Raw genomic sequence first — 15,276 nt, forward strand, 5'->3', positions numbered from 1 at the left:
GTTAAAACTGTGAACTAACAATCCCCTTCAGTGAAGCTAATCGCACTTCCGTTTTCAATTGAAATTTTATCATTTTACGCCCCCAAATTTATTATATCATTTTACGCTCCCGTAGTATGCGGATCTATCAATTTACGTAATTTGAAGTTTTTTATAATAAAAATATGTCTAAAACGATCAGGAGTGATGTTAAAATTATTATTAGTAGGACTAAGTAATATTTGCCATTACCTGATTGCAGTGACGAATATTATAGAAATAATATGTACAATTTATTAATAGTTATTTTACAAGTAAATAATGGAATTATAACATGAAAAACTAGCACCACCTTAAAATACTATCACATTATTGACTCTAGTATTTATATGTACATAATATGATATAAGCGTCGCACTTTGGAGAAATATGAATGATTAAGAAAAATAATATTAAAGTAAATTGAACAAGAGTGAAATAATATAAAATAGCAATTTACCGCGCGTTCCCATTTATACTGCAGGCATATTATAAATACAATGTATATGGTTTGACGGCCCACATGCTCAGCGTAGGTCAAAATGGAGCTTTTATGGTATTTTCAGAATTATAACCCTGGACATTCCTTAATCGTTGTAAATAATCTATTTATATAATTTTGAAGCATTATTATCCTTTATATGTATTTTAAACATTTGGTGACTGCATAAAGTATTTTTATTACATAAAATAGTATTATTTTTAACCTCTCGTTCTAATATTTTAGAATATAGTCATATTTCGGTACGTCCATGTGCAGTGGTGTTAAGATTTTTTAGATTTACTGATTTTTAAACGCATTTACAAAACCATTAGTAAAATTAATGATAACATTATATGATAGTGACATATTTACTATAAAAAAATTATATTTCATAATCTTTTTGATCCCAAATTTGGCAAGAATTAGGTATTTTATTATTAAAAAATGGGCACGATAAACACATTTGAAGATAATTCTAAAGATACTGATTATAAGCTATGCCTTTGACCATTCAAATGTGATAAACATCCTACGAATATTGTTTGCTTTATAATAATTATTGACCCAAGAATAAGGTAGTGTTTTTTGAAATACGCCATTTCTATTGGCATTTCCCAGTGGTTAAGCTACAACATACGGCCGTAGCCATAAATTGACAAACGATAAATGGAGTAGGGAGTAAGATCATTTAAACGCGCGTGTTTGAACATGTACCTAACCGAGTTTTTAAATTTTTTTAAACGGTACATGTTCAAACACGCGCGTTACCGACATGTAGTATTTGCCACCGCTTCATTTTACTTTAAAATAAATATGACCCACCTCCTAATTCTTTCGGTTGCGCCTCTGATTGTAGTAAAGTATAACGTGTAATAGATACTGACCGCTGACCCAAGCGAGAATAAACCACTCGACGATTGAAGGTGGGGATCCCCTCTTGGTGGGCACGTCCTCGTCCATCTGGCCAGCGTCGCCCCACAGCCAGCCGCCTATCACAGATTCGATGCGCTGCGATGCTAATATCAGCATAACTGTAGAAGAAGAAAAACACGGTAATCAGTAATTAATATATATAGTTCCGTCACTAATACTAATGGAAAATCTGCCAATATGGGTAATATATAGATATATTGAATTATTATACCACTATAATGTTACGTATTTAGTTTATACTTTCCACATGACGATCTAAACATAACTTAAATTATTAAGAGCTCGATTTATTGCTATATTGTTACTGCGGTTGGGCCTCTATAAGAAAATACATTCTTTCTCGCCATTTATGGTGCCAAAATTTAACAAAATGACACAATTATCTCTCGTGGAAATCAGCTCGCACAAGTCGATCGTCCCAAATATATATGGTTAGTAATTAAAGTAATTAATACCTACTTTGCTTTAAAAACACAAGCCGAATGCCAATAGTAACTCAATTTATAAAGCGCTTCAGAGAGTATTGGAAGAGCCATTAGTTAAAATTTCTCGCAATTCGATAATATGTCTATAGCAGGGATGGCGAACCTTTTTACATACGCGTGCCAAAATTTCCCAAAAAATATTTTTTGACTGTCTGGTGCCAAACAGTTTTTCATGGGTAAAAATGAAAGAAAGAAATATTAAATACTTTCGGCTCGGTTTTGTTAGGTGAAAAATTTAGCCGCGGGCCGCTATTTTTTGTATATTGCGATCTGCGCATCGATTTGGTAAAAATAATATTAAAAACCGAAGGAAAAACGTATGGCTATGTTGTCATATTTTGCTAATATTATGTATAATATATGGGTAAGTATATTTAATTTTAAAACTTTTTGTATATTATTATTGATTTTTTTCTTTCTTCAAGATAAAACAGTCGCGTGCCCGTGCAAAATTATCTCGCGTGTCACTAGTGGCACGCGTGCCATAGGTTCGCCACCCCTGGCCTATAGTATTGTGGTCAATGTGCGTGAGCACGAATCCCGAGAGATGAAGATTCGATTCCTGCTGGGTGTCGTATTTTTTCAAAACCATCAATATTTATATCATAAATCATAGATCCGTAAGTTGTTAACATAAACGAAATGTCAAAATTTACCGCTATATTTTATATTTACAAACAATTTGGCCAAACAAGATCATATGAATAACTTTCAGTGTAGTCCAAACACTTTGATTGATACTAACAATAAGTTGCGTAAGTAAAGTTAACAAAGCCTATTCTGAGTAAAACCGGTGTATTTTTTTTTTAGCAAAGTCATCGCTTTCGTGTCGTGTTCAACAATCTCAGCTGTTTTATTTCGGCGGCATACAATATGAATGAAAGAAAAACAAATGACAATACATAGGTACTAGCTAGGTGGAGTTCCTATCTGTTTTTGTTATCACAGCAAGAATTCTCCCGTATAAAAAGGAGGTCCTTGTATGTGACAACTCATTTGTCAGGCATAATGAAGACAGAAAAGTGTCCTAAGCGGAAAATCTAAAGAATATATGTATGAAGAAATTGTGTAGGAGAACATGTATGGACTATGACGTATCATTTATTAAAAAAAAAACACAAATATCCACACACCTACAACTTGTAGTTTCTCGACTTTTTTCATTGTTAGAGATTCGAGAATTGTATAAATCAAGAATATAGGTACCTATATTATTTTCTCAAGAATTCGATATTGGTTTTTTGATTTTTTAAATCTAACCAAAAAAAACCGGGAAATTTAGATTTTTTTTTCAGAATTTCCGTGTAGAGTCAATTCCTTTCTTTAAATAGAGAAATCAAAATTTCTTGAGAAATTCCGGTTGTGGTCGACAGTTTAGCCAAGTGAAAATTTCTAGATTTATCGAGAATCTCATTAATAATTTTTCGAGAAATGAGAATTCTCGAAATTTTAAAAAATAATTTGACCAGATTCGAAATTTGCTTTTTTGAATATTTTTTGAGAATTTTTGGGCCGAGATTTCTCGATCACAATCTCTATTCCATTTTGTGAATCAAGTTCTCTATTTTTTACTGGTTATACAGTGTTGCTAACTTTTATTTGCCAGATAAGGTAAGAAAAATTTCTCGACCTCGAACTTTCGAAAAAGTTATCAGAAAAATGCAAAATTTTCTCAAAATTAAAAAAAAAATTCATAGAAACTAGCATTCAAGCATTCTTCTCACGACAACAATGATTGAGAAGGAACGTATTTTTTGCAATTAATGAAAATGCCATAAAATAACTACAAAGTTATGTCGGAACCCACAAATTTGCTAATCACATGTCTACAATCAACAATGCAATAATTTTCAATACAATCTGGCGTAAAATAGTTTTAGTTTACTTTATGAGAAATATTTATTTGCTTGCCTTCTCAAAAAACGTTAGATTTAAAGTTATATCCAGATGCGTATTTTACAAGTGAGATAACTATTAAATAAATATAGATATGGTAAAAAACGCGAAGGTAATGATTCTTCGCCTGTATGTTATATAAAAAGTACCTATTGATTTATGTACGATGAAACGAAACAAAATCAGTTCGACTAATACTTGACTTTTGTTGCAGTTGAATGCGTGTGCGTCATTATTTACATAAAATTATTCATCATAATAATTAACGAACATAATAATCCTCACATTTACAAGCATCGAGAATGTAAAGAATACGCATCCAAGTTCACGATGAAGTGATAGGTAATTATGGTAAACATATTCTAAATGGAACTTCATGGCTCTTGAAGTATTTTAACGTTTTTTTACAGTATGGTTCAACATTCTAAGTTAAAAAAATAGTCGATTGTTAAAGTCCCTAGCAACTAGTAGTAGTAAATTATTTTAGTTAATATGATATATAAACTACTATGTAGGCTTTATCTATTTTTCTTCAACATCCTTGGTTAGTTCATACTTTCCTAGTTTTAGTTATCAAAATTCATCAATAAAATTGGTACCTAGGTAGTGTAATTTTATAGGAGTATTTTCAAACAATGTTATGTTCTTATGTTACGTATACGTGGGGTATACGATAATAATTCCTGGTGAAGCCATCTATCACCTATGAAGACAAAGGTAAGTTTTATTGCTTGCACGGCGAATACCTCAGACAAGATAAACACATAAGCAAGGTGAAACAAACCATTTATTTATCTGTTGCGCAAACTCGACTGGCAAATAAATCTGTCACACACAGACAGAGAATTTTCGTGGCGAAAGAAAAGGTAGCTAGCTATCATTTGTAAATAATATTATTATAATACAACCGGAGACGATTTTATGCTTCTTTTTTTTGAAGTGCTCTTTTCCTTGGTTCAAGTAACGTAAATAAAGGAATGTAAATTATACTTTGCATTTCTGAAAACGTCCCTAAAAATAATTTTCGCTATTTATATGAAAACATTTATACGAAAGTAAATGGACGAAACTATTAGATCAATTTATAAAAGGCATAACAACAATAAGACCGAATGAAACCTTCTTGTATGAGTTTTAAAATACGTGAGATTTGTGGTAAATGTATTTATAATTATTTTAAATAATAAGAATAATTATGCATATTTATGTAATATGTTTTGATGGTATAAAAATATAACCATTATTTGTAAATAACATATACATTGGTTATAGTATGTTCAATTGGATGTTGATTGTTCTTCCAGAAGGAGTCTTTCCTATACAAATAATTGCTGAAACAAGTTTCAGTTCGACGCAACTGTCATTTTTGTATTAAAAAACAAACAGACGTATATTCTTATCTTTTCAGAGTTGTATGAAAATTTATGGTCGTAAAGGCTTTATTTTGCCTCATTTTCATATGTTTAAGTTTCGTCTATGTAGAAAAGGTTTTTCCCAATGTCCTAGGTTACGACAATTTAATATTATTTAATTTCACGAAAATTATTTTTATTCGTTACTCTTTCGGCTGTTATATCATTATCGATAATATGCATATATACTATTCATATTTGTTAATATATTACCTACCTATACACAAACTGAATCTTTCATTTATATCTATTTAAGTATATTTAGAATGTGAAAAAATTACTAAGTAGTATAAATAAGAAGGAAAATCTTGAATCTTCCTGTAAATAAAATATGTATAATATAAATATTTTTTATTAAAATCTGGATATACACAGGATTTCAAAATGTAGATTTTTTTGTTAAAATACATACCTATCTGGAAAACCGTTATAAAAATACGTATCCCTTAGAAAAATCATAGAAATAATCATAGACCAATTGGGCTTCAATTATAAATCTTTTTTTTGCTGGGCGAGAGCTTTAACCAATAATTAAACATAATAATTTCTCGATCTAGAGGTGAAACTTTTAGGTGCTTTTTACCAATTGGGTACTACTGGATGACGAGATTCAGAACCATGGAGAATATTGTAGAGTCTTACAATATGTATGCCTTGCCCAGAAGAGTTTCAACCATACATCAGGCAAACCAGAAGCTGTTGTACGGATTTGTGCTTTGTCGATTCCAATAAAACTTGTTATGTGAGTAGTTCTATAATTTTATTTGTTATATTATTTTTAAAGTTTTGTATTTGAATATATTTTTCTTTTTCTGTTTAAGCCAAATGCTTTTATTACTAATTACTAACAGTATAGAAATTTTGTAATTTATGGAAAGGGGGTATGTAGCTGTCAGTATATTATTGATCATTATATCTTTTTTTAATGTATCAAATTATTCGACCACAACAATAAATTCCCAAGGGACTCATATACCGGTAAACAACTGTTTACCTGAATCAGCAGATTGATTGGCGATATTAAATTCGGTATCGCAATGGAAAATTAGTCTTATATCCATTCCCATAGTATCATATTATATTATGACTGTAATAATAAATAAAATTCACAGCTACTCATATTTAAACCGCTGACTCGTTCAATATAATTATATACTAGAATATAATGTTTAGGTATTACTTTCGACTGTATAAATTACGAATAATGATTTATCAAAATGTCATTCGCATATACGTTTCCAGTCTGTTTTTACCGCAGTCTCTATATCGCTTCGCCCAACATCTAATTGTACCGAGATGCGGACCTCGGATCCGTACCTATCATAAGTTTAGTATTGAAACATAACTGCTGTACCATACTATTGTACCAACCGTTACGCCCAATAAAACTCGCTCCTGCATACATCTTCGACTTCTTCATCTTCATCATCATCCTCAACACCATAACCCACACATCGAACACAACACCTATTTATATTATAATTATTATGTATACCAAGACTCTTGACCTATTTTAACTGATCTTTTATGTTTCACATACTAGCAGAATATAATATGAGTAAGGACGAATCTTATATTATTGTAGTTTTAAAAATGGTGCTACAACTGAAAGTACTAAAAAATATTTTTATGGATTTTAATATTATACATACCTACAATTGTAAAATGAAATTCTACTAAGTAATACACTGACTCAATTTATAATTTATACGTTAGTTATCGCCGTTACTAAAAGAAGTAAGCGGAAAACAAATCTTATTTATTTTAACATCGAACAGTTAACAGAGATAACAGGGGAAATACGATACTGTTGTACTTACACAAAAAGGTAAAGTAGCTCGCCGAATGGCAAATGAATTTGATGAAAGGTTTCCGCATTGTTTTTCCTAAGGCAGAGTGCGGCGCGAGGATGTACGAGGCCGAGAAGAGTGGAAACATCATCCCGATCCTGACGATCTCCAGGGCCTGTAGGGGCATGTTCTTCCGCCTGAAGCCGGGAAGACCCTCGTACCAGATCGAAGCCAGTAGCTGCTGAACGTTGGGGTGAGCTACGAACTGATGAAACACACGATTATCCGGCCATTGTTTTTTTTATTAATATTTGTTTCATTTTGTATTATGAGTATATTAAAATACATTAACTATAATATAAATTAAATATAAAATATGATTTTGAAACAATTATAATGAAGTCAAAAAGTCAAATAGAGTAAGTGGTAAATTGAAAAGACAAAATATTAATAAATAGTTTAAAAAAAATGTTAAGTTTTAATCAATTTTTGATAGAAAATCACCATAAGTTCATATTTACATTTATTTAGTTTATCTTAATTTATGTGTATTTTTGTGATCAATATAAGTGACAAGAACAAACAATAAATAAACAATCAGTTACCTGTGGAAAAGATAAAAACAAAGTATTCAATAGAATAAAAATGAAATATTTTAAAGTAAAAAATAACAATGTCATAATCTACATATTATTCTACATGTCAAATTATATTTGATGAATATGTTTTATGTACTTGTTTTCGCTATCTTATTATGATTAGGGAATCCAATCCCGGGATCCCGGGATCCCGAGCTATTTTCGATACCTATGAATCCCGGGATTGATAAACATAATCCCGGGATTTCGGGATTGATTTTTTTATCAATTTTTATGGAAAATATAACAGAAAAAATACTTTTAATACAAAATAACTACATTCGAAATAAACTGAGTTTGAATGAAGTTTGATGTGTAGGTTGCCGATTCATTTTATTTTTTCACATAGATTATTAAAAATGAGAAAGATTGGTAAAAAAACAATGCTTCGCACTTTTAACAAAGTAATTCCACCATGATATCATACGTTTTACGGCAGTTTCATATTTGGCTGACTAATTAGATTTATGAAGCGGAAAGGCCATAAGTACGCCATGATTATTTGCTTTACTATTTTAAATCTCGCTGATCTATTCATTATGTCTTTACTATCAGAAATAGCAATCTCATAATAAATTCACATTATTATTTATATTACAATATTATTTACTCCATTAAACTTGTGTATTTCCAAGATTTAACGTATACAATATTAACAATAAATGTCTTAAATAGTATAAATTATACTAGATTTATTTTTGACCGATTTTATCAATGTTATTTGTAAATATAAAAATTTTATATTATCAATGGAAAAAAATCCCAATCCCGGGACCAGTCCCGGGATCCCGGGATTGTCAAATTGTAATCCCGAAATCCCGGGATCAGAATTTTGGCTCGGGATTGGATTCCCTAATTATGATGCATTTGTATGAAAATAAGTAGAGAGTTGCAGGTTATTTGGTTATACGGGTGTCGCGACTTGAAAAAGGTTGAGACCCCAAGCTCTAGCATTTTACTATCTATGTTAATATGAAGTATTATTAACCATAATAATTTTAACAAATTAAATTGATATTAAGTAGTATATTAAGATAAATCCTCCAATTCTATACAACACCAAAAATGTCACTCTGCATAATATTACTAAGTGATGTTTTAATGATTAAAAAAATATTTTACCGACTTCCATCGCATGTCTATCTACGGTGTTTATTCTTAACAACATTTTGAATATATTTTATTTTCATGATGATTTTTTGCATTTTCATTTCTGTAAAGCCTAATTTAATTTTCAATCATTTCCATTTTATTACCCGCCTCCCGACATAAGCGATTATCTTTTTGAATTTTCTGTTTCACACCTTTCGCTAAATAAACATTATAGCAATTTTCATTAATTCGCATTTCGCTCATTATTTTCTCGGGATAATTAACAATTACTTTACCCGTTTTCATTTACTCGGTCTTTCTACTAAGCTTTTTTCTCCCTTTGATCATTTCTCGAAAGCTGCCACTTTCTTGATCATTTATTGTGATAAGCATTATGTAAGAAAACATTAAAAATTCAATTAATATAGCATTTCAACATTAAATGAAATCCCGCAGTATTTGTAATAAAGCAATCTGATTAAAATACGTATCTGTTTCATAATGAATTAGGTATCTACGCCATTTGCGGAAACGCAGAACTAAATGGTCACTTATGTAAGTCAATATTTATAAAACTAGCGTAAAACAGACTATACAGGGTACACGTAATATTGTAGATAATACTCGGTTAGTAAAATTTTATTAAATATTGTATATAACGATATTTCGATCTCAATTATTGAAAATTGTTCTGCTAGTCGGGAAACTCCAGTTACAAGTGTATGGATCAGCCGCATGGTACTCAGGCCAGTATCTTTGGAGACCCCTTTATCTATCAGTGTGATACTCTATAGTATCGTTTTTCAAATGCTACACTTAAGTTGTCATTTTAATCATATCAATCATATCACACTAAATTGCATCGCAAAATCCTTTGAACATGTTAATATTCTTAAGATAAAAAAATAACACCATAATCGACTTTTTTACTATTATAGCAAATTTGTGATCTGTGTTTATCTCACATAGCTGGTCAACCCGCCACGCTTGACCCTCTCTATGGCTAGGCATCTAGGCTTAAGACCTGTGAGCCCCCCCATTACGGGGCTATGATCAGCGGCATCAAGGATGCCGCGAAAGAATTGTAGATGACGTCAAGAGGAATTTGTCAATAATAATTTAGATACAAATTTTTTAATTTGATGATGTTGTCAGCATATTATGTCATTTCCAAAAAGAAAATGAAGCTTAAAATAATGTTTATGTTTTAATTTTTGCGCCCGCGCATCATTTTTTTTTTTTTGACATTTTCGATCTTGAGAAGATCATATGAGCCTCGACAGAGCAGAGGTTGTATTAATAGATTTTTGTTTTACGAGAAATGCACGTTAGCTACTTGTTCAACCTATTAGGTACATATTCTGAGTCCAAAAACAGATTGGAAAATAACATGTGAATTTGCTAGACCCGGGATTCAAACCTGCGCCCCAAGAACTATAGTGTGTCATCAATGTTACCAAGTTGCATCACAGTATGCTTTAAATGTTATAATTATTAACGAATTAAAGAATCTTAACAGTAATTTCTCTCTTATATTTAATTTCTTTCTATATTTTTTTACTATTATTAAATAAGTGCGGAATATACTGAATTCTTTGGTGATTAAAATACTCAGTCGTGGAGAGGAACCGGTATTATTCACACCATATTTTTTCGTTGAATACATTTTATTTGTAAGAAAAAAAGCGGTTACATATTTCAGTCTAACTAACTGTAGTTAGACAGAAGCTCGTAAGTTTTAAAACAAGTTTCATACTTCTTGGTATAACGCCAAAATAAATATAGAAGATTTTTTTCCGGAAACTGTATTGAAAATTAACGACCGTTTTGAAAGCCTATTATAAAGATTCATTATTGGTGAAATGGGTGCACGTATAGTCTAAGGTGCACGTACTCTACATAGACTACGTACAAAAGTTACTGCATCTAGATGAAATAATTATTTAGGATTGAAAGACTGGAGTTAAATAAATAACCAAGTATAAATGCTACGGTACAGATTCACTAATTTATTCGATTTCATGAAGTTCCATTTTTCATACATAAGTGAAGGATTACGATTCGGGAAATAATTTTTAATTTTCGGGTCAGTATTTTTTCAATCCCGGAACTGGTAGAAAATTATTCGATAGTAGTATTTTTTCTAGTATTTAGTAAGTTAGTAACATTTAACATTCAAAAACAATTTTTGTGTTATAATTGGACAGGATTTTTTTTTTATAATTCTATAATGTTGTTAAACCCCTAATCCATATTTTTGATTTACAACAAAGTATTTTCGTAAATTTTTAAAACAACTTTAAAGTAACAATCTTGATTATTATAAAGAAAATTAATATTGTCTGCAATGTCTACAAAATTTTAGATAAAGTGAAAAAAGTAATTTATTTGAACTAACTGGTAAAATTAAAAGTAGGATATTTTTTAACGAAATACCATATTATGCAAATTAATCCTGGGATCTGAGTGTTTTAAATCGTGGTTTCGGATAGAAAAAGTCGAAGAGTTTCCTTACTATTACAAAGATATTTGTCGTCTGGTGCATTCTGACATGTATAGTGTAGTGCTAATGCTCAAAAGCGACAGGTATGCTGCATCACTACCAGTATAATAATTGCTAGCACGATTTTTATTTATAATCAATCATCAACAGCCACTTTTGTGTGCATCAGTGTAGTGGCTAAGTAACACATGTGTAATGAATGTCAACTAAATTATATTATATAAAGTTGACGAGTCGCTGTTGCGTCGAGTTCGTGTGTGCGAGGGTGTTAAACGTGACAGTGACAATAAAGGGACAATTATATTACCTTCTTCTGTCTCAATTTAATGGCTAATTTCAGTCTGTTAAGTTGCATCCGTTCCCCGTGCTCGAAAGCGGGGCCCGTGGGGTCATGGTTAAGAAGCACTTCAAGTTCATGAGAGCTCCTCGTATGGTCCAGGAGGGCGGTTGCAAATTCCTGGCACTGCTTTCGGAGCTCCTGGTATTCTATCTGTAGATAAATACATCGTTAAGTTAAAATATCTTAATTGAGATCACATAACTGACTGGTGAAAAAATACATTTTAATACTATTAGTTATCGAGTAACTAATATTTATATGCATATAATATGTAATTAGCATACCACTTTAGTATGCTTATTTTACATACTGATTTAAAATATATTTTTAAGCTGATCAGATTATGAGGGAACACTTTCTCGCACGTCATTTTACGATAAAATATAATTATGGAAGTACTGCAAGTACTTATATTTTTGTTTTTAGAATTATTAATAACCATGTCCTTCCTTTTTCGTACAAAGTAGTTGTTAGGAGTTTTGAATAATCACAGACACCCAGGCATTAAGAAAAACACATAAATATTGTGTCCTCACCGGGAATCGAACCCGGGTGGAAGGCCAGCGCCTTACGCACTGCACCGCAAGAGCCGCCCAAGTATCTATATTATATTATATTGCATTATCTGCCCAAGTGTGTAATGTTAGTCTTTAAATTTTTTATGATTATTTATCTCAATATTGGTTAATATCGAAGGCATGAGAGGACGAGAAAGTGCTCCTTCCAGATGGGTAGACTAAAATAAGAATGCCACAGGTCACTGGCAAAGGCCCAGCGCGCCTGGAGAGATGGAGCAAAACGGTGGAGATTGCTGTCAGATGGTTAAATAATCAGAGTCAAGGTTCTCTGTTATGAGGTATCAAAGAGAAAAAAAAAATATTTAGATTTTTCTTTTTATTTACGTCTGAAATTATTAAATTACCATCAGCCGAGTGTCGATTGATTGCTGGATAGAGACCTGACCTAGATCTTTCCACTCTTTTTTGTCCCTAGTTCCTTGCTTCAATATTCTTCCACCGATTAATAAATATTATCATGTATGTATAAATAATGCATTTTGTTAGTAAGTGCTTTATAATTACATCATAATATTTTTTAGAGTTTTTTTTGCTTTTATTGTTGTAGAGTAGTATATTTTTTAATTTACATTTACAATATATTTATATATAATATGTATGTATATAATTGTTGTTTGGTAAATAAATAATAAAGTTATATTGTTATATTAGCTGCAGAAAATCCATCAAGTTTGAAGTCCATTGTTTATAATGAAAGCTGTAGCTTAATCTTACTAATACGAATTATCTACCTGGACTACGTGACGGTCACAATAGTAACTAGGACTTCGTATATGCACACGAAGTATATACAGCGTGTAGTAAATCTCACACCACTGACTGAACTATACAACAACAAAACAAACTTGCAGAGAGAGTAGGTTACCTTAAACTCGTGCTCCATGAAGCTGAGCCTCCGCAGCTCCCAAGAGAGCTCAAAGGCCGTGAGGATGGGGTCTTTGGAGGAGAGGGCGATGAGGCTGGGGCTGGCGAGGGCACGGTACGCGTTTATCCGGGATCTCGAGTGACGCAGGGAGTCCTCCTGGCGTGACGTCACGCATTCATCGCAGCCGCATCTAAGGATAGAAAAAAAAAATTATTTATTATCACGTAGGGTTTACGTGATTTATACGGGTGGTATAAACTTTTCATAATAATTGCGGTATGAAGTATTGATGATTATATTATATGAATTATACAATAAAAAAATATTATAATACGCCAGAAGTGTGGCACTATGATTGACTGTTTGTAAACTATTACGCATATTATATTATAATACAGAGAAAAATACATAAAAAATAATTTTGTAAAATTAGAACTAATGTATTAACAATATTGAAAAAAAAATGGTGGTTCACTTGCGTATTGAGCCGGAGAATTTACGGGCATAGTTGTGAGCGAATGCTTTAAGCAAAATGAATGGATGGTTACAACGTAAAACGTTAAATTTGTATTGGTTTGGAGGTTGCACATAAAATGGTCGCTGGAATGCAGTTATCGGGACTAGTTTTCCCTTACCCGCTTCATCGACTTTGAGACCCCGACCGGTTTACGCTGGATATTTTCCGTCAAGGACTTTTTCGTCGACACACTTTTTACACTAGAATATTTGTTTGACTATATTTATTTATTCAAAAGTTACTACTGATTCTAATGTAACATTTTTTTGGACATAGTTACGGACCTACCTTTTATAGTCTTACTGTTATAAATTTTGGCTTTGTATTTATTCATAAGTCTTTCCCAACGTGTGATACGCGTATCACAGGGGCTACTATGTACCGTAGTAAATATGTATTGTAGTCAAAAATAATGTAATTTAACACTTCGGTACTACAATTTTGATGGAAATACTAAATCGTGCAGACATAGGCATTGTCAAAAGAAAAAAATACTTTAATCTGAAATTGAAAGGTAATTTTTGACTGGCAAGTCAGAACATAAAAAAGGGCTCAAAATTCGTTGTCGAAACTGTGGTACTCGGTAAAATTTATATTTCTAAAGAACTAGTATGTTATATGTTTGAGAAATGCTGCTGTAGGGGTTTCTTTAACGCCTTTTGTTTTTAGAAATTTTGAAAATTCTGCGCAGGTAAGTAAATACATGTTGCTGGTAAAAAAAACAGATTTTCCCACGCCAGAATAATTAGCATTTATACACAAAACATTTTCAAGAAACCAAGGTGAATGTTTTGTAAAATTTATAAGAATTCCGCGAATATACGAACTGTTTGTTTTTCAGAAAAGTAAAATAGGAATAATATTATGTTTTATGTTAAATAACATCCCTCTCTTTTACCTGATTCTATCATGCTATGAAGTAAGAGTATAAGTCAATAACGGTAATTTTTCATGAGAGAAGTTTTAAATTTACTAACCGTGATAATTGTTAGTATGCAATTTAATGTTATATACTTAATTATTATTTTTTTGTGTTTTTGAAAAATGATGATGGTAGACAACAAATGTCCGCTTAATGGGATATTAGGACACTTTCTTCTTTCTCGTTTTATGTAAAGTAGCGATGAATTCCTATGACAATAAGAATAAGTATTACTACAGTTACGATGATAAATTATTTTGTAATACAATATAATGATAACATTTTGCATTTAAAATAAATGACCAAAACCTGGGAAAACATAATTAATGAGAACCGAAATACCTAACGGGTGTGGAGTAACAGGCATCGATCTCGAGTGTGGAAAATATGGGATAAACTTAAAATGTTAGCTAAAACGTGCCAAGCATACGTCATTCTAAGTTTGTCTTTCGTTCTGACAACTGTAATATTGGTGTAATTGAAGCTTGCAACACACACCGTTGCACGCCTATAATGTGTGTTTAATTTTCGTAGGATATTCACATATTCAAAACCCTACTTCAAAATGTAGTGTAATGGGATACCTATAGCCTATGCTCTCTGAATTATATATATATTAATATATTCTGTAACTAAACTAAAACTAATAATAAATTTTAAATTTTATACTCATAGTACATGATATGATAAATTGATAGATTTTATTATTTGGTTTTCGAAACTACTTTCTGGGACATTCCCAGATTTTAAAAAGTCATACGTTTGTAAATCATTTCTCGATGGTTCTATCATTGTTTATATAT

The 15,276-nt window shown here is 31.4% G+C and overlaps 1 protein-coding gene across 1 annotated transcript in view; it reads right to left on the minus strand.

The window, feature by feature from the left end:
• The window catches only part of Trpgamma (Transient receptor potential cation channel gamma), a 422,855-nt gene that overhangs the window by 62,188 nt on the left and 345,391 nt on the right, over nt 1–15,276 (minus strand). The window contains exons 7-10 of the mRNA XM_085958711.1: nt 13,035–13,224; nt 11,559–11,741; nt 7,049–7,283; nt 1,387–1,533 (exon numbers count right to left, since the gene is read on the minus strand). Of these exons, the coding sequence (XP_085814837.1) occupies nt 1,387–1,533; nt 7,049–7,283; nt 11,559–11,741; nt 13,035–13,224 (755 nt within the window). The remainder of the gene's footprint in view (nt 1–1,386; nt 1,534–7,048; nt 7,284–11,558; nt 11,742–13,034; nt 13,225–15,276) is intronic.

Source organism: Rhyacophila brunnea, unplaced genomic scaffold (assembly GCF_057557595.1).
Source record: "Rhyacophila brunnea isolate RB1 unplaced genomic scaffold, BYU_Rbru_1.0 scaffold_8, whole genome shotgun sequence".
In the NCBI taxonomy this organism is placed as follows: Eukaryota; Metazoa; Arthropoda; class Insecta; order Trichoptera; family Rhyacophilidae; genus Rhyacophila; species Rhyacophila brunnea.